We start from the raw sequence: 27,970 nt of genomic DNA on the forward strand, positions 1-27,970 counted from the left end.
AGCAGCAGAGAGACAGATTGGAAAAGTGAATAACGTCTGCTGTTATTGTGGGAAAGTTACCAGAAGCTACAGAGAGAGTGTGAAAAAAGGGAAAGATTTTCTTTAATTTCAGGTAGATGTTGCTATAACTTTTTGGGTTTACTTTTCTCCATAAATTAGATTTTTTTTGCAGCTTTTTCTGTCAGAAGTTTTTGCTCTCCTGTTTTCTTCAGTTTTTTCAGCTCAGTGCTTCCCCAACCATAAAGTTAGATTTTTAGGGAGTGTGGGTGAGTGTGTGTGTGTGTTTTTATGTACGTTTGATATAGTAAGTCATGGAACTGGAGCATTTAGGTGGTGGCGGGGTTAAACCTGAGAGGGGCAACACTCGTCTCTACAGGATAGCACTGGCCATGTGTGTGTGTCTCTGTGCTGCTCTGCTGCTTGCACTCATACTGGGTAAGTCCACCACGCGCACACACAAGCATACATAAAGAGATTCAAACATTTTTTACTCAACCTGCATTATAATTTGTAAGGAATTCAACCAAATGTATCATGCACTGTCCTCAGATTATAGTACATGCAGACTGTAAATAACACACACAAGCACACTAGTGGGAGCAAAGGTCTCTGTAGAGGGCTCGCGGGTAACTTGTGTCAAACTATTTTTGGTTCATATAAGGTTCCAGTACACGCCCACATGCAGAACCTCTTACTCTCCATAATGCACTGTGGGAGTCAATTTGAACTCTGGGAAAAGAGTAAAGAATGTGTGTGTTGACACTTTGTGGGTATTATTTCCTGCAGAATGTGAAATTAATTAGCAAGGAATTGTGTGGCAGATTAATGAGTAGGGTGTGTATGTATTTGGTTATTTGTAGGGGGCAGTGCACATTAATTAATAACACTAATTTTTTTTTTTTTTAAAAACGTCAATATACATGTGCCAAGTGCACCCGTAGTCTGTAGAAATGTGTGTTGAGAAAAATAAGAGGGAACATGACCTGATTCCTGGGTCAAGTTTATTTGTATAGCACCTTTCAACAATATCTTTACGTAAGCCATAAAAGATATAAAACAAAATGTAAAATAAAACAATGCAAAATGTACAATGTTAAAAAAAATATATAAAACATAGGTAAGCAATGTACAAATAATCACATTTTCATTCATAATCAAATATTTAACCATACTTCAAGTTTGATTTTAAAAGTGCTGTATGTAGTGCTGTTACTTATTTCCAGATGTTTGCTGCTGTTATAGAAAAGACTCATTTGTCAGTCTTACTGCATCTGAGTGGAACAAAGCAGTTGATTCTGGCAACTTCCCTTATTTTCTTGGAGTTACTGTTTGTGAGCTTAATGAACTGGCTCAAAGGAGAAAGAGAAATCTTAAATTTTAGACACAAGCCTGATAATTCAAATGTTAGAAAGTGCAAACTTAACCATTTTAATAACTTTTTGAATCCAAAAAACAACAAGTTAGTTGTATATATCTGTACGTTAAATATGAAGCTACAGCCAGACAGCACCTCTGAAGCTCACAAATTAACTTATTACATTATTATTTTTGTTTCACCTGTACAAGTGTAAAACAACACATATTTATATTTTTACAAGAGTTAGGTCACTGTGAGTCCAGCACAGCCCTCTACAAATCCACACTTCCACACTCCACCTGTCAGTTTTATATATATATATTTGTACAGATTAAACAAACAAGTTATAACATGTTAATTAGTGGGCTTTAGAGATGCTGATGGGCAGAATTGTAATCTTTGGGCAGAGCCAAGCTAGCTTTGTGTTTGTGCTAAGCTAAGCTAATCAGCTACTGGCTGTAGCTTCATATTTGACTGCCAGACATATGAGTGGTACTGATCTTATCATCTAACTCTAGGGAAGAAAATAAGCGTATTTCCAAGATGTCAAACTATTCCTTTAACAGTCACTCTTCATGCCGACTGTTTCAGTAGTTCAGTGGTTTCTGTAGTGCGTGTTTGTCTAGATGGTCGTGGCTGGGAGGGGTAAGTATTGTTTTTTTTTTTATTATTGAGGGAAGCAAACATTCTTGTGGTAGCATTGAAGTGTAATTATGTTATGTGCCTATGTGTGCAGTACCACACACCCACTCTAATGAAAACCCTCCTTTGGTCTCCAGCCATGCGAATGACCAGACAGAGGAATGCCAAGTGTTTCTTTGATTTTTCACTGTTTTTAACGAGTTTAGAGAGTGTTCCTCTTAAATGTGTGTTTGTGTACAAGCCTGTATCTCAGTAATGAACATGAGGTTGGTATTAGCAGGGACACTTGAGCCTCAGACATCTGTGCATGTGCATGTTTCTGACGGAGTGGTCGAGGTAGTTCAGGCCAAGAGGGTCATGCAGGGTGAAGTTGTGACTAAAAGTGGGTGAAACATTCAGCAACTCTTGCAAACATCTCTAACTAGACAGCAAGACCAGTCAACCTTCGAGGTCAGACACTGCGGCGCAGCTCTGTAACGCTCCACTCATCCGTTCACAATGGGGATTTGGTTTCTAAATCTGTCAGCCCACTTCATGGGCTTGTGCTGCCTGTGTTCGCCCTCAGAGCCACATCACAAAACAGTGGTTTCTGCCAAGAAGTTAGAGAAGCAAGGTTTCATTCACCTTCTAGGAATGAAAGTGAACGAGCAAGGCTGCGGTCACACTGCGAGTAGTGTAAACAGTGGGTGGCTCTATTCTGTCTTCTTGTGGCATTTTGATTGCCCTTATTAGAAGTGTAAGAATTACAACTGACCTTCAAGTTTACGTCAACAACCTGATGTATATTTTACTCAAGAACTGCTTGTGATTCAAGGTATCACTGTGTAAATAAAGACTATGTGATGTCACACAGCTAGAAGTTGCGTGGTGGTTGTACGTGGAGGCTTTCCTTGGTGCTGGCAGGCATAAGGTTAAAAATTTAATCTACTAACTGTTTATTCTCTTAGTAGAGCTCTCCAGCTGTATCAGCTGCACTTTGGTCTGTATTTGTCCCATTTTGATAAAGAGTGAATTGTGGGAATGTCCCTTTTTGACTTCCCTTTGATAATCAGTATCATTTTCAGTTCTCCAGGCTTCATTCATTCATTGATAGTTTGTATTATATTAAGGAGGTCATATTATGCTTTTTGGCTTTTCCCTCTCCTTTATTGAGTTGTATACCTTTTTTGTGCAAGGAATAGGTTTGAAAAGTGAAAAAGCCTAAAGTCCACCCCAACATTTTCAAGAATACAGTATAAAATACTGTTTTCTTTTAGGTAACATTTATGTTTTGACTTTTTAACAAAATACTGATCCGCACTGTGCTCTGTATTTGCTTGACGATTAAAGCCTAGTTCACGCTACACGACATTTAGCCTGATTTGCTGGTCGGAGACCGTCAGGCTGTGTTCGGGGTAAATCAGTGGTCGATCTGCGGTCGGCAGTCATTATGTGTTACACAACGACGCATCAAAACGGCTCCCTGATACATCACTGGCTCATCGCCAACGCCCGCCAGATATCTAGCATGCCAAATATCTGGAGGAGTCGGCCAACTCGACATCCACATCCAGCCAAAGAGAGAAGGCAGCTGGCGGAACAGACAGCTACTGTTTCACTGCAAAACACACTCACCTCCAGCTCTCTCTGTTGCTCAGACAATCCCCGTTGCTTTACCTTGTCTGTGCTTGTGAAATAACCACCTGTCCACGCCTTGTAACTTAATATCTCTGTGTTTCTCTGCAAAATGGTAAAATGTGTCGCCAAATAAACTTTGACGGACGTTAATAATATATCCAGGCGGCCTGCCAAAGTAAAGACTATATGTGGGTAACACTGTTACTTATGATCAAAAACTAGCAAGTTGACAACTTTGCTGCACAGCCAAACATCAAGCAAGCCAGCTAATAAGTTATTACTTAGTAGTCCAACAGCAAGAAGCCCTGCTTAGCATCTGTCTTGCATCCTTTCAGCTCTTCTAGCTCACACCAATGAGCAAAGCCAGTCCAATATTTCCTGTTGTCCGGTCGTTTGATCTCTCTTTTTCTCTTCCTCCGACAACATCTTCTTCTGTCTCTTTGCAGATTCTGCCATGAAATCCGTACTGCAAATACTGAGCTAGCTTCTTCCAAAGAACTTACATTGTACATTCTGACATTTTTGCCTCTTCTTAGAGCTTGCTTCCTGCAGAGTCTTGTTGGTGTGTTAAGTGGTGCCATAAAGCATTACAATAGATTTCCTGATTTCCATGATACATAGTGCAATACCAGGCGGTCCGGGCCAGGAGTGGCTATAGGAGACGCTATTCTCCCTATTACAAGTCAGTGTACCATCAAAATTATTTAGAAGCTGTTATTTTACTACATTATGTTGTTTTAACTCACCATAAAAAAACAATTAATTCAAACTCAATGGAAACAAATTAAAACTCACTGTCTTGGTTAGTCTTTTTTCCATTCCAACAATCACCAACTCTGGTTAAGTCGAAATAAACCCTGAATTCACAGATTTAAATGTGAAAATAATCTCACTCTGCACACTGTCACTGCTTCTCTGATGCCTCTTCTCCTGCTTAACTCCTCGCCTGAACCCGCCGTGTCGTTTTCCAGGTTTGTCATGGATATCCGTTTGGTCATTTACTGATTATGTTAATGTGTGCACAAAAATTCCATTTGAACTTCTGTTGAGCAAGGCAGTTAACATCCCAACTCTGCTCACTGGCCTCCATGCAGTCGATGAAAATTTGTATATACATGTGAAGTGGGTTAGTATTGCAAAAGATCATGCATGCAACCTTTATCAAAACTGTCTCGGTCAGAGTGTGATTTTACTTTTCAGCTATCAAGCTTCATCCTCAGCTCTTTTTTTCTCACCCAGTCTCTCAAAAATCTAGTCAGGAGGAGTTCTGTCTGAGCCCAGAATGCATTGAAGCAGGTGAGGAGTGTTGATAAACAGTCACATCACCTACAATTACAATTACTGAGCATCCGCTGTTGTTTGTATGTTAACCAGTTGAGCATGAGATATTTTTGTTGTGTTTAAATAATCTGATGCTCAAAGGTTACTATTTGGGCTCACTGACTTTGGTTTGTTGTTTTTGTCTCCTTCCTTTTTGTAGCGGGGTCTGTTCTGAGTAAAATGGATCAGTCCGTTAACCCCTGCGAGGACTTCTATAGTTTCTCCTGTGGTGGGTGGTTAAAGGAGAACCCAATTCCAGAGGATTCGTCCTCATATGGCATCTACCCCTGGCTGCGGCAGCATGTAGACATCCGACTCAAAGGTGTGTTTTTGATAAAAGAACACTTGACTTAAAAACTGATATAAAGAAAAGAATCAAAAGAAACTACAAGCCCTTTTTGGTGACGTGAGAAGAAATACAAAAGAAGTGAGTTCTTTTGTAATACAAATTCCAGTAGATGCCATAAACAAGGTTAAAGGCAGTCTTTGAAAACAGAAAGGTCTACATTTATTGACTTGTGATGAATGTCTTTGCAGACATAAAGGAGTGCTCCACCGATTTAGCATTGCACTCCTACAACACTGTCGGACTTATGATTAGAAAGTTAGAAAAAAGAAGATTAAAAACCAATGCGGCATATCCTGGGACTTGATGATGAGGCCAGCTGCAGATAGAAAGAAACTGTTCTTGTGGCGTGAGGTTTTGGTCCTGATGGACCGCAGCCTTCTGCCAGAGGGGATTGTCTAAAGCAGTTTGTGTCCGGGATGGGAGGGATCAACCACAATCTTTCCTGCTCGCCTCAGGTCCTGGAGGGATGGTAGATTGCAGCCTTTGTCCTTGGCAGTGGCAGCAGCATACTACATGGTGATGTAGTAGATGTAGTACTGCACTATCATTGTCGTTGCCAGGTTCCTCAGCTGCAGCAGGAAGGACATCCTCTGCCAAACTTTGTTGGTGAGGGAGCTGAACATCAGCTTCACTTGAGATCCTGGGACATGATGGTGCACAGGAAGCTGAAGGACTCCATATTGTCCACTGTGGAGTCACACAGAGTGATGGGGATGGCACTGAAGAGCCCAGCCCCTTCCACTCCCACTGCACGGGCCCAAAACTCCGGCCCTATCCCGGCCCTGGCCCATGGTGTTCAAGCCCAGCCCGGCCCCAGCCCAATTACATCTGCAATTTTTCAGCCCGGGCCCGACATCAATTTCACGCTGTCTCTGACGCGTGCTCTTTTAGATATTTGCACACATGCTCCAACTTCTCACTCTGCATGATCAACTGTTGCATGTATATTAATGCACAAGTAGCCCATGTTCTATTACTTAGACTATTTAGAATATAATCAATACGACAATATTTCACATTGAGGCCTATGTGTGCTCTGCGCGTATATGGGGACAGTGAAAAGAGTGAAGTTAAATGAGCCCGAGTCCGACTCATGATCTATAAAAAAAGAAATTGACCCGAGCCCGGCCAGTGTGTCGGGCCACAACAGGATCCGACAGGCATGCAGACCTCTACCTACGGGAATGGATGAATGGTGCGTTCAGTTTGACATGGGAAGTCGGAATTTCCGAGTTCAAAGTCGGTACACCCCCTTAAGTTGGGTTTCCAAATTGGAAAGTTGGGAGAACCCCAACTTCATGATCCGAATAGCTGCTTAGTATCAACAGTCAATGAAAGCTGTTGTTTATACTGTTTATTAGCACTTCTGTGTACTTGTGTCTCATAGAAATTTTCATACACAAAGTGCTGTCCAGCTGCTGTCTGTGGACGTGTTGCTACAGTGGTTAGTATGAATAACTACCGCACAAAGTGGGTTTTTTTCAACCGGCGTAATAGCTAACCTGGTTAGTTGTAAACAATGGCTGGCCGAGCGAGGTTTTTCGAATTGTAACTGGAACTCCGTCAACTCGGGTGTGACGTCATTCCCAGCTCCGACTTTTAAGGTAAATGGAACACACCAGAGGCCCCGGGCCCCTGCTCGGGTGGAGGAATTGGAGCTGTTCAATGGAGTATATTTGTCAGAGGTTTTATTCAGGTATAGTTAATTTTTTTGGTTTTCTCTGTCAGAGTTACTGGAAGCTTCTTCAGGCCCTGATGAACTGGAGGCAGTGACCAAGGCTAAGATCCTCTATCGCTCCTGTATGAATGAGAGTGAGTCTGACACACATACAAACTTGGTTTGGTCACTTAAGGGAAAATTGCATTGACATACATTAATTAACTGGAGACTTAGTCTACACTTGACCATATCTGTCTGCCATAAAATGGACTCGTTATTCAGCCACATTTTTATGATACTTTTTAGATCTTAGTAACTTAGACTACATATTTTAACCAGATAAAAGATTTTAGTCATCATACGTCTTGATCTCATTTATCAAAGAAACAAGCTGAGCAAACACTAGCGCCAGCTAGGGCTTGCAGCATCTGGTGTCCACTGAACAGCGTCATAGAAACAATGATTTTTAACATGAAACTGCTTTATTCAGTGTTTTTTTACTGGTTTATTCTACTTCACAACACCATCAAACTACATCTTTTGTTATTATTAAATGTGAGAGACCCTTAGCAGCAGAAAATTACATACTGTGTGTTTAACCTAACCCTAACCCCAAATGGGATCTGAGCCCCTATAATATGACTTTTTTGTCCTTTGCTGTGATACAACCATAATACAAGAAAACACTCCCACAAGCTTTCGTGGGGACTGTTGTTTACATAACGCCTCCACTAGCCCCTAACACAGCCTTAACAATCCCAACTACAAGTCTGATCCTAGCACAAAACCTAAGTTAAATATAAACCTAGTTCTAACCTTAACTATAAAACCACATCTTAATTCTCAAACAGCTCTTTGCACAAGTGAGTCTTCTCACAATTCAAATATGTTCACATTCTTCACCATGTCTACAAAGAGGTTCCCACAAAGATGCTCTAGGTCAACAGCACACACAAAGACACAGTGATGGTATAAATGGGACAAGATGAGCTTTTATTGATCCCCATGGCAGATCTAGGTCATTGCAGAAGCAAAAGCAATAAGAGACATCATGGAAGAAAAGGGAAATGGAATTTAAACACAAAAATAACAATACACACTTGAAAACCAACCCCACAAAACAATGTACATAATTTTATATTTTAATTTTTTTTTATGTGTACATAGCTTTACTGGAGCAGATGGACACCAAACCGATGCTGAAAACACTTAAGCAGCCTGAGTTTCGGTGGCCTGTTGTGGGGGATGGGCTCGGCGGGGAGTATCAGTGGTCGGAGGTGCAGTGGAGCCTCCTCAAGACACTGGCAGAGATGAGGAACCAGCACAGTAAGAGCGTCCTGATTCGCCTGTACGTCTCCCCCGATGACAAAAACTCCTCATACTACGTAATCAAGGTCAGCCACGAACAGTTCACTGTAATTACTGTTTATGCATGCATGTTTTTCACATTTAAACTTTGGAAAATATGCTTATTTGTCCGACACGCAACCCCAAATTGTCAGTTATGTACTGATTAAACAAAAAAGACATATTGTGTTAATTAGTGAGGTTTAACAGCACTGGTGGATGGATTTTGTTGACAGGCTAACTGTTTGACCCTGTTTCTAGTGTTTACTATATTCCCTAAGCTAAGGAATCTGGCTGCAGACTCAGATTGAACTGACAGATATGAAAGTGGTATCACATCTGACTCTCAGAAAGAAAGTAATTTTGCATGTTTCTCCAACTGTAGAACTATTCCATACCAGGACCATACTGGTAGTTTTATGGATTTTAACCAATTAAGTGCATATTGGTTATACCTTACATTCCTGCAGACCATTATCCAAAACATACCATCTGAGCTTTTAAATTTTATTTCCTACCATCCAGGAAGCAGTTAGTTTCTGTCAATGCCAGCACCGTCTAACAATTGACCTGCAGAGACCTGACAAATTTTGAGCTACAGTACATAATCCATACATTTACATTGTGCTATAATGCAGTTGCTAGCAGGGACTCTATTGAACATTTTTCCTGTTGGTTCTTTCAATGATTTAATGATATAATGAAATAATGGAAGTCAACTGCTGAACAGCAGCCTAGACTGCATATCACATGGTTTTAATGCGTTTTCCCTTAAATCTTGGAACATCGGAGAGCACTTGATTGTGCCTTAAAAAGAGTTTCACAGTGTCCCTGCTCACAACTCCATTACCAGCATACAATAATGTAACTTTGACAAAAGACAAGATAAAGGTGACGAAATAAACAGTGTGATGGTTTATCTTCCTACCTACCTGGACTACATCTATGATGTAGTTGACGGTACAATACCAGTATTCAAAAAGTACAAAAAAAGGGTTTGTACATCCAAATCAATAAAATTCTTTCTTTTATTCAGTTGTAAATGTAAGATTGTTTTCTCTGTGCTAAATTCAGACATTGAAAACTGAATTAAAGGAACAATGTAATGGATTTGGGTTTGCAAACCCTTTCTGTACTTTGTAGTCTCAACTATCTTTTGTTTTCGGTCCAGCGCAATGTTTTTTATTTCTACCATACTAGTATTCAAAATGGGAACCATATATGCACTCTAATACATGAGTTGATAGCAACTCAAATCTAAAATGTCAGAGCCTTCTTAAGCACAGTAACTGAGCAACTTTAATAAATGAAGATAACGTCACTATGATTACTTACATATCTTAAATACATATGTTTACATACCACAATTAAAAGAATGGTGTGTAATTGTTGCGCTGAAGATAAGTAACAATCGACAAACTAAAACAAAAAAAGTGAGTAATGTAATATCTGCACAATGTGTAGTTTGATTTTAAAGAACTGAACCATGGACATGTAGGCAGATACAGAATCAGAGCCTTGCTCAGTCAGTATTATTGCTGCAGCAAAAGTTACAAGATCAACAAACCCAAAAAAACAGCAGCCATTCTGTGCTCTCTATCTTCATGTAGCTCGATCAGGCGTCCTTGTCTCTGCCCTCCAGGGAAGACTACATCACCAACACTTCCTCTGCCCGGGCGGTGAGTTTTTGCTTCATCTTTCACACCTTCTCCCTGTCATCTAAAAACTACTCTTCCACCAGTAGCTATTTCCTTCCTGCTTGAGTGATAAATTGTAGCAGAAAATAATTTAATCCACTTGAAATATCAGCAGTTAATGTTCCAGACTCTATATTTTCATAAATGCTAGACAGTCATAAGGCAAGAAGTTAATTGTAGAAGAGGCAGCTGATACCGATTGCCCCACTAATAGCTGCCTCATTAGGCCAGAAGTAAAAAGTGCAATCTGTATGCATTGACTCATTTTTTCCCAACTAGAAAAACTCATACTATATATTGCTCTATCCGCCTTGCAGACACACTTCATTAAACCTCGACTTTAGGTTGCAAAGTGGTACTAACAGTGGATAAAAGGACTCCTGGCATCCGTCTGTGTCAACTGTTAGCTAAAACATCTATTTTTTAACCATCTACAAACTTGTTTTTTGTGACATATTAATTTTTCTATGATACTTATTTGCCTAACATATTGTTTTCATTGTCTAAAACATAGTAATTATGTTGCGAAAAATTCTATATTATTAACTGTTTTTTTATCCTATGTGTTTTGTATGATTTTAAAACAGTAGTGGAGGTATTCATATCCTGAATATATACTTAAGCAAAAGTACTAATATTGCACTGCAAAAATACTCCATTACAAGTCCTGCAAGCAACATTTTTCTGCCTCTCTCTTTCCCTCTTTTTCTCTACAGTATCGTGCAGCCTTGCTTAGTTTGATGGTAGATACAGCCCTCATGCTTGGCGCTCCAGAGAAAGCAGCACTGACCCAGATGGAAAAAGCTCTTGCCTTCGAGACAAAACTGGCTCATGTAAAGACATCATTTCAGATAAATATAATCCCACTTAATGTATGGAGATGATTTCATACGCCTCAGTGGCTCTGGAGCTAATTACAATCCGTTAATAACTGTGAAATATGGAATTGATTCATCATATTCACCATCAGTATAAAGGGAAATTATCTTATTTGTAAATTTAGGATCATTCATGTCAGTATGACACTGCTCATTGTGTCTGCAGATCCTGATTCCCTATGAAAACCGCACCAGTGAGAACATGTACAACAAATACACACTCTCTCGTCTGCAGCGCTCCATACCACAGGTACTTTAAATGCATACAGATACAACAATGCAAAGAAATCTAATTCATCTATTAATGTTTCAGAACCATACCATCTTCTCCTTGTTTTTTCCTGCATAATTCTTTTATGACTTATCATGTAAGACAACCCGACACGACAAGTCTTTATTTTACATACACAAACTCTATAAACATTGTAACAGATCTTCCACCAGGTGTGGATCAGTGAAATACCACATATTTGTATTGTACACAGTTTGAAGTGACATTAAAGGTACAATGTGAGAATTGCATGATTTACTCATTGCAGAGATGACACTGATCAAGATTGTGCACAGTTAGAGACGTGTAATAAACCTTGCAATGTCCTTAAAAAAGTATAGTGAACCTTCCAAACTTACAATCTTGCCTCATCGCACAACAGCCGGTAAAGAATGGGCAAAATTTGACCAAATTGCTGAAACTCTGAGACAAAATAACACCGCTATCTTTTAATCTTCACGTGGCTTCGGTCTATAGTTATGGCTTGCTATTTGACATTAATTGGGGGCTGTAAGTCACCTTCAACTTAGTCTTCACAAGCCCTCGGGGTATCTCCACTTCATCCTCTCATGTTGAACCGAAGGCAGACTGTACGCTACAGTTATTTTATTATCAGCTCTTGAGGCACAAGTGGTATTACAACACAGGACGGGCTGGGACGAGCCGGTTAACATGCTAATTTCAGTAGATATCATTGCAACACAATACATAGAAGTCATGTTGTTTGATGTTTTAAACAAACATTCTGGCCAAATCTTACACATTGTACCCTTAAAACTTATTTTGGAAGCTTTTCTATCCTGAGAATTAAAGTTTAAAGAAAGTAAGTAAAAATGACCCTAAATAGTCAACAAGTCCAAAGTGGTGGACAGACTGATTCTGCTGCTAGCATAACACAAAACAGTGAGAAACAGAAATGTCTAATATGTCTTTAATTACAAAAAATGTATCAGTGTCAGACTTGATGGACATGATGTAGTTTAGCTTAATATTAAGCTTCAGAATAAAAGAAAGAAGAAAATCTGTGCAATTTTATAAGACAATACCACGTAAATAAAGATAATAATTGCCCAAAATGCACACATATTGTTAGCAATTTGGATCCCATATCAAGGTTAGTTTTTCTCCTTTAAAATCAAATATTTTTCTGTCAAAAAAGAGCAAAAACCCTAAACATTTGCTTTTCAATAATGGTTTTATTCCCATATGTTATATGAGTGATGTTTACTGTATATTTCTCCTTGTCCGTCTGTGTGTAGTTTGATTGGCTGGGTTTTGTAAAAGCTGTGGTGGAGTCTAAAGACGACCCGGTTCGGTCTATCTCCTCCTCTGAGCCCATCATCGTACGAGCTCCGCAGTACTTCAAGGACCTTTTCAAGCTCATTAACACCACAGATCCCAGGTACACACACGGGAACAGCCAGACAGATGAGCACACATTGAGGCTTGAGGGTTCCTGCTTCTCATTATAAGTAGATGGTGTATAATGAGATTACATGTAGGCTTTTTATTAATGTCCCTCATTTCTCTCTTCAGGACTGTAGCCAACTACGTGCAATGGAGGACAGTTTTTTCCAGGATCACCACTCTGAGCCGTCGTTTTCTTTACAGATACCTGGACTATGCTCGGGTGGGTACAGAAAGGATCTTCCAAAATCTATGTCCATATTTGGTGATTTTCAAGTTTTTAGATTAATAATTAAAAGCTCCTTTATGGGTTGAGGGGCAAAAAAACCCTATTAAATTATGTAAAATATGAAGAGTAAAAAAGCTTGAAACGGGGCTTTTTAAAAATTCCATTAAAAGTTGACATTTTGCAGATACATGCTTTGTAGCCACTGGTGAAGTCCCACTTTATACAGCATGCATGGAAAGTGTTTGGCTGAGAAACACTGGAATTTGTTTAAATTTGTACTGTGCAGGTATACAGAAGAAACAGACCAGGAACGCAGGACTTCAGCTGTCTACATTTAGTCGTGCTTACTGTTCCTCTATTTTTAACTCTCATAGTGCAGGATGTAACTTAAATTAATCCTGAATTCCTAGTTTATTTAACAAAATATACATCTGACCCAGAATCAAATTAACTCATGACTTTCTTTAAACATTTGCTAAATGTACCCAGATGACTGGAACCAAGCCAATTTTAGCTGTGTCCAATTTCCATTTTTTATTGATTATACTGTTTTCTCTGTATACATTACTTTTGTGTGAATATACTTAGGGCTTAGACCACTGAATTTGGGTTTAAACATGCCTATTTTATAGACTGATTCCAGTATATTCTTCCCTCAGTATATTTGTTTAATTTTTTTTCTACCCGATTTTAATTCCTGGCAATGTGAACAAGGCTTTGAAACAGCACTTAGTCTTTTTGTTGGGAAACAAAATGTACATTTAATTGAATAATATATGAAAATCTAAATAATAAAAAGAAAACAGCCTTTAAAGTAGTTTTTACAGCCTTGTGTTGAACCTACAAGTAGTTCAGCTGTACAAGATGTGGGCCAAGGGATGAATAAATATATAAATCAATGACAAGTGAATATAAAGAAGGGCAAGGCAGCATAAAAACATGTCTTTGAGAATAAATAGGTCTTGAGATGAGATTTTAAACACTCAAACTCTCATACGAGCTCCTTCGTCAGCACACTCAACATCAAGAGGCTTTAGCGCGCATCTTTCGTCACTTTTCCAGCTGGAAAACATAAAACCTGATTTGAATTAGTATGTAATGTGGAAACCACTTTAGCCACATATACTGTATATACATAGTTTTAAACCCTAATCAATATTAAAACTCACATTTTTTTAAATGAGGAAACGCTAAAAACCTTCCAAATGTGAGTAGCAAGCACACGCTGTTTTCTCCACCTCTGTTTTTATGTCCCCAAAATTTCATGAAAGTAATTACAGAGCTGGGAAAGTTACCAGTGCCATGTTTTTTTTTTATTTTTAAGACCTTAGAGGGAACTGCAAATGAACTTTATAGTATGTCATAAACACAAATTATGATATATGTGAAATAAGTTATCACTATTAAAAAATATCAACGTATCACCAGATTCCCAGGCTGAGAAACTCTTAACAGTGTAAGTCAGCGCCATGTGGAGGAAGAGACAAAGTCACCTTGCATCTCTTGTCTCCTCTACCCCCACCAGGTAACCACGGGAACCACCTCTCTGACCCCGCGCTGGGATAAGTGTGTTAACTACGTCGAGAACTCGCTTGTTTATGCCACCGGGCGCCTCTTTGTTAACACACACTTCCAGGAGGACAAGAAACATATGGTGGGTGTGCGTCATGACATCATGTCCTCAATCACGGGAGAAGTGTTTTCTGTATATGTTTAGGTGTGTAAGAAACGTGCCTGTTGAGTGTATTTTGTCTGTGTGTCAACTGGAGATGATATCAGACATTTAAAGTTGGGCTCTGTGCGTCACTGTGTGTGTTCACGGGGCAAATGACAGTGAGCGCTTTGCGTTTTTGTAAATGGTCTCGTTGTGCTGTGGACACACCTATATGTGTGTGAGTGTGTGCATGCGTGTGTATGTCCTCTCGGACGTCACATCACACATCTAATTCTCAATCAGCTCCTAATTCATTTATGTGTGTGTGTTTCTAAGATGGAGGAGCTGATCCAGGGCGTTCGCTGGGCTTTCATCGACATGCTGGAGAAGGAGAACAACTGGATGGATCAACCAACGAAGAAGAGAGCGATAGAGAAGGTGAGAATAGCTGACAGCTTCTCATCTGTCCCATCTCAGTCTGGACAGAACCTCCACAGCCACTGTAACTGTACAGCTCATTTCACATAACAATATATATAAATATATGTAATGTTAATTTATTTTATTTGTGAGATTGCTTGACTTTGCAGTACTTTTTATTTCTCTTGGCAATAAACCTGTTTCCTATTCTGTAATAACCTCACCTTGCCTCTTCCCTCTTCTTTACTCTCGACTCCAAATTGAAATTTCTTTAATCAACATTTTTGTGCTAATGTTTTCATCCAAGCAAAATATGTCTCTTTAGCTGCTATCTTAGAAAAATATTCGGCACTTCAGCTGCTAAATATGACGTAAAGTCCAAACAATGAGCTAAAAGAGGCTTAAAAGCTGCAGGTGAATGTGTGGCATTGTCAACATGAGTGGCCCCTTTCACATTACACATAGGTATTTCATTTATTCCTGATATAAATGTATGAATTATTGCAGCTTTAAACCAGAATATTGTCCGACTTGTAATGATGAACTTTATACTCTGTTGCTTCTGCTTCATCTCATTTCATCATGAGTGCGCACACATTTTTAATAAAATTTTTTTTTCCTTTGACACAGCCGTGCCATACTGTCATGGCTTTACTGTGTTTGGAGACTCTTAAAATGTTTTTCATTCCTTTTCAGAGTATTTCTCTCCTTGAACCAAACTACTCCTCTTCCTCCAACTTTGCTACAACAACAATATTGAAAACATTCAAACCCACCAGGTCCACCTTGGATTTTAGTAAATACCACGAGTATGTTAGACTTGCACAGTTCAACATCATTGCATTTAGATAATACCTCTTTATTGTTCCTACTGCCTCTTTATTTCTTAATAGAGCCATTGTAGAGACTCAGGGACATTTTTTGTCTGGGCACCGTGGCTCTCAAAGTCCTCACTCTTTATTGCGTGTTATAGAGTTTAATCTTACTCAGTGTTTGCTCTCACTGTCAGTTATGCTGAATGAGTGTCTAATAAATCTGTTTATGATTATAAAAACCTGTTTAAACTCTCCATTATGTTTACTTTGTGGTCTCACTCTCTCAAGGCTCATGCAGTTCTGGCTAAGGTCGGCTACCCCGAGTTTATTCTGAACGACACCTACCTCAATGAAGACTTAAAGCAGGTTTGTATTGCACTGTTGTAAGCTAGTTCTTGAGCATACCAGGTTTACAACATGGGATCAGAAATTAATAATGGCTCGCGGGGGAGGACCCTAACACTAAACCCTCGGGGCGCAGCGCTGTGGCGACCCATCACTCCACATCAGTTACATGTGTGGGTTTCTGTGTGTGCTCGAACTAAAGTTGTTGTACATTAAATGAACATTAAATTATATTTTAACAGTTTACAAGAACAAAGATGACAAGCTGGCAGTAACTCAGAGGGGCTGCTGAAACTAAATTTCTTTTGTCCTGGTGGAATATTTGCGCGCCTTAGCTTAAGTTTGGCGTTGCTTTTTGAAAAGCGCAGAACTTAACAGTGTTTATTTTCATTTGTGTATGTCTTAGCTAGCGTTCAGCGAGACTGACTACTACGGGAATGTGATGCAGACGTTGAGGTTCATTGCCCAATCTGATATCACCTGGCTCCGAAAGAGCGTCCCACGTACAGAGTGAGTGGCAGGTTTAATCTCTGTCAACTTGATATATGTGACTTTTTGTGTTTCACTTCCTCATTAATATGCCATAATCTGTGAGTGTGTGTGTGTCTGTGTGTGTTGCAGGTGGTTTACAAACCCAACAACTGTGAACGCTTTCTACAGTTCCTCCACTAATCAAATCAGTAAGATACAATATATGATTGATTCCAGAGGCGTCAATTTTTTGTTCGATTATTCATTAGTTCTTGACTGTTGAAGCTTCGTCCAGATGCTACACTGCAACTCAGTAATTTCAATTAAATATCTGCCTTGGGTGCATTATTATTCATCTAAAATGGCTGAGTAAGCATTTCAGTGTCAGAAATAACTGTAAATTTGCATTAAAAACAAACAAAAACTGACAGAGAACCATGAGAGTGCTTTCTAAAAGAGGTGAAATGTGATCTGCTTGATAATAGTGCCTCCCCAAGGAAATCTCCCTTTTTTATTCACAAATTACTGTGCCTCACACACATATAAAGAGAAGGCCTGACTGTCTGCAGTAAATGAACGGCTGTAGACACACAAACTAAAACTATTTTTATTTTCTCATTAAGGATTCCCTGCTGGAGAGCTTCAAAAACCCTTCTTTTGGGGGAGAGAGTATCCAAGGTGAGTTTAAAGAACTGTGACACGCTCTACTAACAGAAATGCCACCTCGTGCTGTTACTCGGGAGCAGTGTGGAGCTCTGAAATAATTATTCTGACATGAACCGTGAACTGTAGTGGTAAGGGCTGTGGTTAAACAGCATACTTTAATACCTCATGCTTCACAGATCATGAAATTACATGTCATTCGTAATATGTTTCTTAAATCAGTTTTATAATATAGTCTTATAATATACTGTAATGTACAGTTTTTTTTGATTCATTGATCAATATTTCCCAACCATAAATGATATAATCCTTAATGCGTTCATGCAGAATATAATTAAAGATATTATATTAAGATTAAATTATTCATAATCCTAACAAGCAATTCCTAAAACTCTCTTTTTTCAAATGAAAGTTCCAGCAAATCTCTTAATGGCTCTCTCTTAATTAAAAAAAGTGAAAGTGACATTCCTAAAAATAGAGCTTGGATGTGGAAATACCTTTCCTTGGTCGCTAACTGATGTTCACATGGTTTATTCAAAAGATGTTTTTCTACTCTCTGCAAACTATTTCATTCATTCCATTCAAATTACATTATTTTGTTGGTGTGACCTGGGCACAACTGATTCTACTCAGAAAAGGAGCCATGTGACTAAACTTCCTCCCCTTGTTGTCTGTTTCCAGATCATTAAGTTATGGCGCCATCGGGGTGATAGTAGGACATGAGTTAACACACGGCTTTGACAATAACGGTAAATACTGATCGCCAAGAATGACCTCAGAAACTACCCACAACAGGAGAACTCTAACACAGTGTGATTATTTGTTTGTTTGTGCGCGTGTGATGCTTTCCATGAACAGGTCGCAAGTATGACAAAAATGGCAACCTTGACCAGTGGTGGAGCAACTCGTCTGTGACAGGCTTCACTGAGAAGACCCAGTGTATGATTGACCAGTATAATAACTACTACTGGGACGAGGCAGGCCTAAATGTAAGAACCCGAGTTTGAATCTACAGCATTTACAGGAGGATGAGCTTAAAATAAGACACCTAAAGGCATTAAAACACATACATGTGTATTAATGTAACAATCAAGACAAGAATGTTCTTGCATTACAAGATTCTTTAAGTGTGTATTTTGCAACAGTTGATGTGCATGTCTGACTCTTCTAGTATATTTCTAACTCTTATCAGTGTGCATATTTAATGTGTTTCAATAGTAAAAGGTGCATAGTTCAGAGCCAGGATGCTCTTATCCAGAATGAACATTTCTGATCGTAACTTTTGTAAATACTTGGTGAAAGAATAACTTGTGAGAATCTGTGGTTTTGTTCTGTAGGTGCGAGGCAAGAGGACTCTGGCAGAAAACATAGCCGACAACGGAGGAATAAGAGAGGCTTTTAGGGTATGATCTGTTTTCTGTTTTTACTGCATCTTTTAGATAAAAAGTTTCTCTTGAGCTTGCAAAGATAGCTATAAAGGCCTTTCTTAGAGAAAACATTTTGACCTGTCAAATTTATGTGACATATCACATTACATGTGTTAACTAATAATGGTAATGATGATTGCATGGCATTTATATGTGCCAGTAAACTATGCCTGTAAGCTAGCATGAATACCCGTGTCCTCACTCTGGCGCTTTTATTAGTTACACCCGTGTCCGTTATTAGCTTGGCATGTGTTTGTTGTTAGTTACTCTTTTGTTCATTAGCTGCACCTGTGCTTGTTATTAGTTTTGCATTTATTCATTAATTTGTGTTTTTATGCTGCAAAAATAATTTCCTCTTGTTGGACAATAAAGGTCTGATCTGAACTGTTGCCTGTATTTCACTACTTCAAGTGTTCTGTGTGTGAAAGGACTATTTATAAATCTTTCAAGTTGTCATGTTAAGAAGTCCAGGTGAGAAAACTTTCTCTTTATATCTGTGTGCAGGCGTACAGGCGGTGGGTAGATGAGAGCAGAGGTGGTGTGGAGGAGCCTCTGCTGCCTGGAATCGGACTAAACAACAACCAACTGTTCTTCCTGAGCTATGCACATGTAAGGACACACACACGCACGCACGCACACGCACACACACACACACACACACACACACACACACACACACACACACACACACACACACACACACACACACAAACTATATTTGCCACTCTGCCGATGTCATGCTTCAACCAGCAGGAGCATTTCTGTACACTTCTGTTGCCACGTCTTAAGTGTAGTTTTTTGTTTAATTGTAGTTAAGTTTTGGTTAAGATAATAGAAGGAGGTTGAGATGTGGTTTGTCGTGGTTAAAGTCAGATTACTGTAAGAGACTTTTCTCTTTCTCTATATCCACATCAAAAGTAACCTTTGTATTTTTCTTTCCATACTAATTACAAAGAGTTGCAGTACACCAGCTTGGATGCACTGCATACATCGCTGTCTGACTAAAAGTTATAGTATAGTGTGTTGTTAGCTTTAAAATATACTTAAAGTACCAAAACTAAAAGATATTTCAAAATAGTGTTTATAAAAATTTTCAATTCTGATTATCTATGCATTAATCCGTACATCACTTTAATTATACAGCTTATTAATGTTAATTTTGTTCATTTTAATAAATTTTTATCCACACATTGACTACTGCAATGCGATCCTGGCAGGTATCCCCAATAAACATTTTCACCGACTTCAACTTATCCAGAACTCATCACAACACGCTCAAAGTCCACAGAACATGTCACTCCTCAGCTGATAAAATTACTCTGGCTCCCTGTGTCACAGAGGATTAACTTTAAAATCTTACTATTAACATTCAAAGCTCTCCACAGTCTAGCCCCTGTTTACCTCACTGACCTCATTTAGACTCTGTCTCGCTCCCTGCGGTCTTCTACAACAAGTCTACCGTCACCATCAGCCGTCAACCTCAGCATAGTGGGTGCTAGGGCCTTCTCCTACTGTAGATACTACTACAGAATTCAAAACTGCTCTAAAAACTCATCTTTTCAAGTTACCGTGCTCACTGTAATAACATGCAATATCGAGTTTTACTTAATTCTTGATTTTTTATTATCATTGTTTTATCATTAATAATATGTTTTCTTATGATGCTTGCGGTTCATTAGATCCTTATTATATGCTTTTAACTGATGTATACTGTAGTTTGTGAATTCCCCCTGGGGATCGATACAGTCTTACAGATATAATAATATTATAATTTATTTGTTGATGAAAACATTTGTATTATTAATCTGAACCTAGAAAGTAACTAGTACTTTAAGTTATCAAATACATGTAGTGGAGTAAAAAGTAGAGTATTTGTCTCTGAAATGTAGTGGAATTAATGTATAAATTAGCAGAAAATGTAAGTAAAGTAAGTACACATTTGTACTTACTACCACTGATTTCTACACAGCATATAAAAACACAGATTAGCTGCTGGTGTTGCACATGGAAAAGCAGGGAAGTGGAAACATACATACCTCAGACAATCAAATCATCCATCCAATGTGCGTGTACTCTGCAGGTGAGATGCAACTCATATAGACCAGAAGCAGCCAGGGACCAGATCCAGAGTGGAGCTCATAGTCCACCGAAATACAGGTGAACACATACACACACACACACACACACTGATGAATTCACACACAATCCTTACAACCTGACTTTTACCATCACTGTTTCCCTGCAGAGTTATCGGAGCGATGAGTAACTATGAAGAGTTTCGGAAAGCGTTCAGCTGTCCCGAGTCGTCAGTTATGAACCGAGGCGCACAGTCCTGTCGGGTGTGGTGACCTTTGACCTCAGCTTGACCCTGAACCAGGCCAGAGCTTTCAGCTGGACGTCCTTAAAAAGACTGATAATGCTGGACTTAGCCAACAGAGTTTACATGATGCGGAAACAATGAAGCAAAAATGAAGCAGAGTTGTTCTCACTGAAAAACCCTAACGTATAAACATGTCGGGGTAACAGTGGAACATTTTAGAGACTGACTATTGTTACTGCAACAAATCTGTAACTGTTTCCACAGGTACATTGACTGCGTATGTTGCAGTAACTGCATAAATTGTGACTGAAGCTGTTTGTTAAGGACCATAATTTATGAATTATAGAAATGTTATGAGCCCCTTTTTACAACAACAGCCCTGCATGTACTGTGTAATGTGTGACTTGATGAAGCTAGCTAGCTAGCTAGCGTCTTATGGGAATAAAACATGTACATTAATGCAAAGGTACAGTGACAGGAACCTATATTACTAATATTACTGTAACTGGGAAGCAGAAGTTTATCAGGTCAATATGTGCATATATTCATTAGCAGCCTTTTGATTAATTCCCCAACACCCTGAACTAAAGATTAATTTTATGTTTGAGCATAAATATGAGCAAAACATGCAAAACAGGATGCAAAAATATTCAAGTCAATTTGAAGTCATATTAAGTCTTAAAAATCTATCATAATTTATCATAATGTAGTACTTGCAGAGCAGTAAAATGATAACCTGCTAGCATATCTTTAAGAATGAATATGTGGTTAACCTCTCTAAGATGGAGTATGTTTTGTGTATTTGTGTGTGTGTGTGTGTGTGTGTGTGGTGGTGGTAGGGGGGGGGTTGGCTCCCCTTTGATACATCTCGGTCCTGTCTTGGTTTCTGCCCCACTTTGTTTCAATCTCCTTTTCGGTTTCGGGCATTTATATTCATTCTGCTGCAGTTCCGCCGCAGGCAAAATGAACTCGCAGAATTACAAGCACTCAAACTACAAGATGCACTCTCTCCATTTGTCTTTCTGTCTCTGTTACCGAGCTGCACTGCTGAGGTGCACTCACACATCAGCTCAGTTTGTAGTATTTGATGTCGCTCTGGAGTATTTTACACGGCAGGTTCACAAGTTTGTCAGAAAATGTGAAGGATATATCATCTACAATATTGTTAATCAGGAGTTATCACTAAAAGACATTACATGTTTGTTTCATAGATTAAAATCTATGAAATTCTGTTTCTCTTTCGTCCACATTTATCTTTCTAACTTGTATTATTCTGCTTTTTGAAGCACATGGAATTTAAAAGTAGGTTTGCAACTAAGGGTTATTTTCATCATAAATGTATCTTAAATGAATTTTCTTTTAGTCTAAAAAATGTCAGATAATAGTGAAAAATGCCATAATATCATAATTTCCCAGAGATGTCTTGTTTTGTCCAACCAAAGCCAAAGGCACTTAGTTTACAATGATCTGAAGCAGTAAAACACAACAAATTCTCTCATTTTGAGAGAAGCAAATGTTACACATTTCTCCTTGATAAATGACTTGAATCTATTATCAAGATTGTTGATGATTAATTTTTCTTAATTGACTTATCTTTCAGCATCACTGCAATCACCCTGTAAGCTTTATTTTGAAATTCTGAATGCTCCAAAGAAAACATTTATTGAAAACACTGTATATTATAAAATTTACTTTATTTACATTTTATTATCAGCAAAGTGTTTTTCTTCATATATAATAATTTTGTAACTTAATGGGACGAATTATTGTTTATAACTTTTCCATCGAGAAAATGTTTGCATCTGGATGCTGTGATTATGGTTTTCTGTGTTGCTGTTTTTGGTTGTGCTCTGTCAGATTCTAATAAAACTCTTGACATTGCGCCGTTCCTTCACCTTGTAACTTTGCCGTGATTGATAAGGTGAGTGGGGAGGCAGTCAGGAGGATGGAGGGTGCTGATGGATGGAGCACAAAAGACATAAAGAGATTGGGATTGCATCTGAAAAGCATGTTCGCTTATTGATTTTCCTCCCGACCTATTATTACCTTACACACACACACACACACACACACACACACACACATACATATCATATCTCACTCATTTATATCAGCAGTTCCCATGGCAACTTATTCTGTGTTCTTACAAGATACTCTTGAACCTGTCACTACGCGTATGTGTTTGTGTGTGTCTTTCAGTACCAGGCAGGGGGTAACATTAATGACTTGTATCTGTGGCAACACCAGCGGCAGTGTCATCAATACACACCAATTAGAAAAAACAGTCCAGCGCCCCAGTCTATACTGGTGTGTGTGATGGGGAGGGGGTTGGGATGATTAAGTGAGATGGACGATAATGAGCACAGATCTCCCTTTACTAGATGTGTAAGCAACATCATGCATCAGGCCCCTGGCAGCCATTCTTACACTCTGATATTCATCATCAATGGCAGATTCGACCGCTGATGTACAAGACATAGATAAAACAAGTCACTTTGTTGTTCCTTTCTCTCACTGTCACTCTGCTTCAGCTGACTCCCTTCTAACATCCGGACTAAACATTTTAGTCTGAATTGTCTTTAACACTTTTAATTTTGTTATTTACATTTTAAGGCCCGGTCATAACAGAATTTGTTTTTATTAACCAACTCCGTCAACATACAGGCATTGCATTTTTCTGTATAAAATACAGTATGTAGGAGTAATCCAAGCAGCAGTAACTTAAATAAAGAACACAAATAAAGTTCAACTCAATCTAAATATATATTTGTCACATACTTTGTAATATTTTAATCATAAAAACCTGAAAATGGGATTTGACTAGATTGAAGCTTTATGTGTACATCTTGTGTTTGAAGCTGTGAGCCCAAGCCCCTGCAGTCAACCCTACTAATCAGAGACTAACACGAAAATCAGTTGCTTTAGCTACCTCGATGCTCTGTGTCGGCAGAGTAGTAAATAATGCTACTGCCGGACTTTGTGCCATTACTTCATTGGACTGTGATAAATCTGCTTTAGTGGCCAGTGTAAAAAATGACAGCTAAGGTGATTAAACCACTGATTTGTTACCTGGATCCAGTCCCTGTTAAACAAAACCACACCAATGTCAACACATTGGTAAGTCAAGCCACAGAAAGGCAAAAATAGACCCCAACAATCACTGATTAAAAAGTGCTGGAGGCAATTTGTGGCATCTGGAGACTGGGACAAATCATTTTTAAGATATTCTTCTTTTAGTCCCTGCTTATAAGTTTCCATAAACTCCATACATTGTAAGAACAGAGCTGTGAACATTCACATTTCATCACCATCATATAGTTGTTGTGTTCAATGTGTTTGCAAACAGTTGCCTATTTACACTTCCATTACAAGACACATTAGCGTTCATTAGCATTTGAGGGTTGTAGAAATAGTTTTCTCATTCTTTTTGCAAAGTTTCTTCTCTTTAATTACATCTGATCTTCTGTTCTTTTGCCTTCTGTATTGAATTAAACTCAGGTAGGTATCTTGTATTGTATTTGATATAATTCTACAATCTGGGATGGCTTGCACTGGAGCTACGTGTGCAGAGGCATTTATTTTGCCATATTTGAATATTCTTAAATCCCCAAATAATCCCATTGTTTTCCCATGGCTCAGTTTTTAGCAGTGTTGCCTCACAGCACAAAGGTCCTTGATTTGATTCCTGACTGAAGGAGGATCTTTCTGTGTGGAGTTTAAATGTTCTCCCTGTGTTTGTGTGGGTTTGCTCCAGTTTTCCCCATCATTAAAAACATGTATGTTTAGATTCATTTCTCCAGTCAGTCCCCTTGACCAATGAACTGGCCTGGATCTGGCGTTGGTCCTCGGGCGCTGCACAGTGGCTGCCCACTGCTTCTAATTAAGATGCAGAGAATGGATATTTCATGCGTTGTACTCTATATTTAAAGTTTATTTGTCAAAGTGTTGTTAATGACTCACGCTGCACTCAGGGGTGCCTTATGACGATATACAGTGCAGTATGAGATTACAAAGAGTTGTAGATACTTTGTTACACTATATTGCTACCTTTAAGTATCTTTGGTTGTATTTGGGTATTGAAAAATGTTGCAAATCAATATGCAGCAAGGGCATAAAATTTAGTAGGGGCAGTAGTAACGTGTCCCTACCAATATTCAGTAATAACTAAATTGTCCCTAGCAATAATTTTGTACGTCAATTTCTAGTCAAAGTATTTGATACACAAACTGTTAACAGGTCTCGTCCTCTTTCAAGGAGTCCATTGTGTTTTTAAATTTTGAAAGATTATGTCCACCCTCTGCTGCCTACCTTTTCCTGACCCTCAGCAACTTTATGTTTAAAAAGCAACCATATTGGAAAATCTAGTGAGTTATTCAGACCATCAGAGGGGGAAGTGAGAAATATACAAAAGTCAGAATATATTGTTGGCTAATTTATTCCCCTGCATGCACTGTGCACACGCAGCCAGATGTGAGCGTGAGTTACTATTGTACAGGGACGCTGTATGTCTGTCGCTCTGAAACTTCACGAGAACACAGTAGGAAAAGGTGGGGTGGCAGATAAGCCATAGACTTGGTAGTAACGACATCGCCGCGCGATTTTGCTTTTTTACACATGTATATACACAGATAAGAAGGAACCAGCCCACGTGGAAGTGATGACAAAGGTGAATGATCCTCACACACGCACAAATGACAATCTCTACCTGCTGGGTTTGACAGATACCATCCAGTCATGCAGCTCTGCTTCTGTCCAATAGAGGGCAGGGAAAACATGCCTTCATGGCCTTTTCAAGGTGATGTACACGTTACAGATGGACCCAATGGTCACACAGATTAAATGTAGCTTTCTGAGAGGTGAAAATGGTTCCTCTTAGATATCACACTCACCGTGCAAAATCTCAGGCACTGCTGAAGTCATCTGGCCTCTCCCAGTTTTCTTTATCAAGCCTGTCTCACTCTTTATCCTTTTCTGGCTCCTGTGAAAGAGAAACAGAGTGAGCATGTGATACGCTTTTAATCTGCATCCGTCTGCATCTATCTTCTCTGTTTCTGGCTTGTAACTGTAATCAAATCTTTGTGTCTCTAAGAGGCCATGAAGATGACTTTGCTCTATTTCTCATCTATGCCCCTCCATATGACCTCCCTCTTCCATCACCCCCCCTTACAGCATCCTTCCTGGCTTTGTGAGCTAATGCCCAAATGACATTTAGAAATTATGAATGCCACTGACCACCACGAAGATGCAGGAAATTGATCACAGAAATAGCAGAGAGGAAAATACAGCTGAATAAATGGGTAGAGATGGATGTGCAAGCAGCAAAGTTGGATGATAGAAAATAAGGTGATGTTAAAGAATGTATTCAGTCTTCTTTAACCAAGGCATACCAACAATTATAATAAATAATAATAACATTTTGTGAGTGTTTTGTAAATCCTAAAAAAAAGACCAATCCAGACCATTTTTCTTCTGCGGTAACCAAAGGTTTTGCTGTTTAACTTTAAAGCTGCTCTATTCAGTATGTTTTTAAATTTGTGAAAGTGGTCATTCGTATACCTACTGAGAATTATTACCCAACTCTGTTTTTCCCCTCAGCTCCACCAGGCTAAAGAGCCAAATATTTTCCTCAGGAATTGGTTGAGACCAAAAACAGAGCTGAAAGAGATTGAATATTGGACTTCAGGACATCAGGTTGCCAGAAATACAACTCCAAATGAATGCTCTCAACCATATCAACTTTGTAAGTATGTCAGTGTTGTTTTTACAGTTTGTTCTGCTGTCCTCAAGGGGTAAAAAAGTGAATACAGGTTTAACTATAACCTTAAACAGTATCCATTAATTTGCATTCATTTATTTTTGTGAGTTATGTTCACGTGTACTCTAAAACAGTAAAATGATTTGTCCTATAGGATTATATAGAGTATTATATCTACTATATCAAATTTTAAAAACTTTTTTTGTAAGTATATTTCCACTCAAACTTTATGCTATTTTTTAACATAAAAAACAAATTGGAACAAATCCTCTGAGGTTAAATAATCTAAACTACACTAATACTGGAACCACTGATAATGTAGGATGTAAAAAAAAAAGTCAACTTTATTTGGAGCATTTTGAAGGACGGTATTTAGGTTATATACTTCTGTCTGAAATGTGGGGATTTGCATAGCATTTATTAAAATGTGCAAATATGTTTCATATAGATAGACGTTTTCATATGACCAGTTAATTACAGTAATTAGCATTTTAAAAAAGACTTTCCGACTAACTTTGCATTGCATTATGACTTTTCTAGTCTGAAGTGTAAAAATCTGTCAGCTTTGCTGCATTTGAACTGACTCAGCCACTGTTTCACCGACGCTCAGCAACTTTACTTCATTTAAATTAGAGGCGCTGCCAATTAGAGTCTGTGCTAATTGTTATTGTGGCAGTGTAAGTGGTTATCAGAAAGCTTACAGTATACTGATTTAAGTATTTAAATATTTCATATTCATATTCAAACTTTAGTGGATTATATGTTTCCATGTCTGGAACAGCATTTATGAGTAAGAGGTTGGGTGATATGGTTTTAATTTCTTATAGTGAGTGAAGTTTCCATCCTAGAAGAATGCCGATCTGCTGCATCCCAATCCGGCAACCATATGCACTCACCATAACTGTGGATAGATGGATAAATAAATAATACAGAAGGAGGGGGAATAGAAATGAAAGGACAGACTCTTTATTAATGGATGGCCTCCACCAAAACAGATGGATTGGGGGATGGGAGGGGTGGAAGACAAGGAGGGTGAGCAGGTTCCAAGGAGTATGAGCTAAAAGAAAGAAGACTTATTCATGAATGTCCAACGCTGCGTTCATATATCCATTTAGCTTTCTTTAATTATGAAGGGCAGATGTCATGCAGATAGACAAACATAAAAGCAAATGAATGTGGAGCCCAAATCCGGACACACACACAGTGACAGCCTGTCCACAGTAAAGTCATAAGAGGTGCTCTCCTCTTTGCTGTCCATTCAATTTCTCTCAGCTGTCCATCTTGTATTCCTCTGTGTGTGTGTGTGTGTGTGTGTGTCTGAAATGT

At 38.7% G+C, this 27,970-nt stretch overlaps 1 protein-coding gene and 1 long non-coding RNA gene across 2 annotated transcripts in view; one reads left to right on the forward strand and one right to left on the reverse strand.

Annotated features, from left to right (window-relative positions):
- phex (phosphate regulating endopeptidase homolog, X-linked) lies at positions 1-22,770 on the forward strand. Its single transcript, XM_046035838.1, has 22 exons — positions 1-435; positions 4,856-4,912; positions 5,097-5,258; positions 7,014-7,097; positions 8,113-8,339; positions 9,903-9,971; positions 10,706-10,822; positions 11,034-11,117; positions 12,398-12,540; positions 12,675-12,768; positions 14,300-14,428; positions 14,765-14,866; positions 15,952-16,029; positions 16,415-16,518; positions 16,630-16,688; positions 17,103-17,157; positions 17,824-17,891; positions 18,001-18,131; positions 18,480-18,545; positions 19,074-19,178; positions 20,650-20,726; positions 20,815-22,770. Exons 1-22 carry the CDS (start codon positions 312-314, stop codon positions 20,915-20,917), a joined length of 2,238 nt encoding a protein of 745 aa, XP_045891794.1. The 5' UTR covers positions 1-311; the 3' UTR covers positions 20,918-22,770.
- Positions 22,694-27,970, reverse strand: part of LOC123960900 — a 15,130-nt gene continuing 9,853 nt past the window's right edge. The window contains exons 2-3 of the long non-coding RNA XR_006822628.1: positions 25,779-25,867; positions 22,694-22,844 (exon numbers count right to left, since the gene is read on the reverse strand). This is a non-coding gene — a long non-coding RNA (uncharacterized LOC123960900). The remainder of the gene's footprint in view (positions 22,845-25,778; positions 25,868-27,970) is intronic.

The sequence above is a fragment of the Micropterus dolomieu genome, linkage group LG01, assembly GCF_021292245.1.
Source record: "Micropterus dolomieu isolate WLL.071019.BEF.003 ecotype Adirondacks linkage group LG01, ASM2129224v1, whole genome shotgun sequence".
Lineage (NCBI taxonomy): Eukaryota > Metazoa > Chordata > Actinopteri > Centrarchiformes > Centrarchidae > Micropterus > Micropterus dolomieu.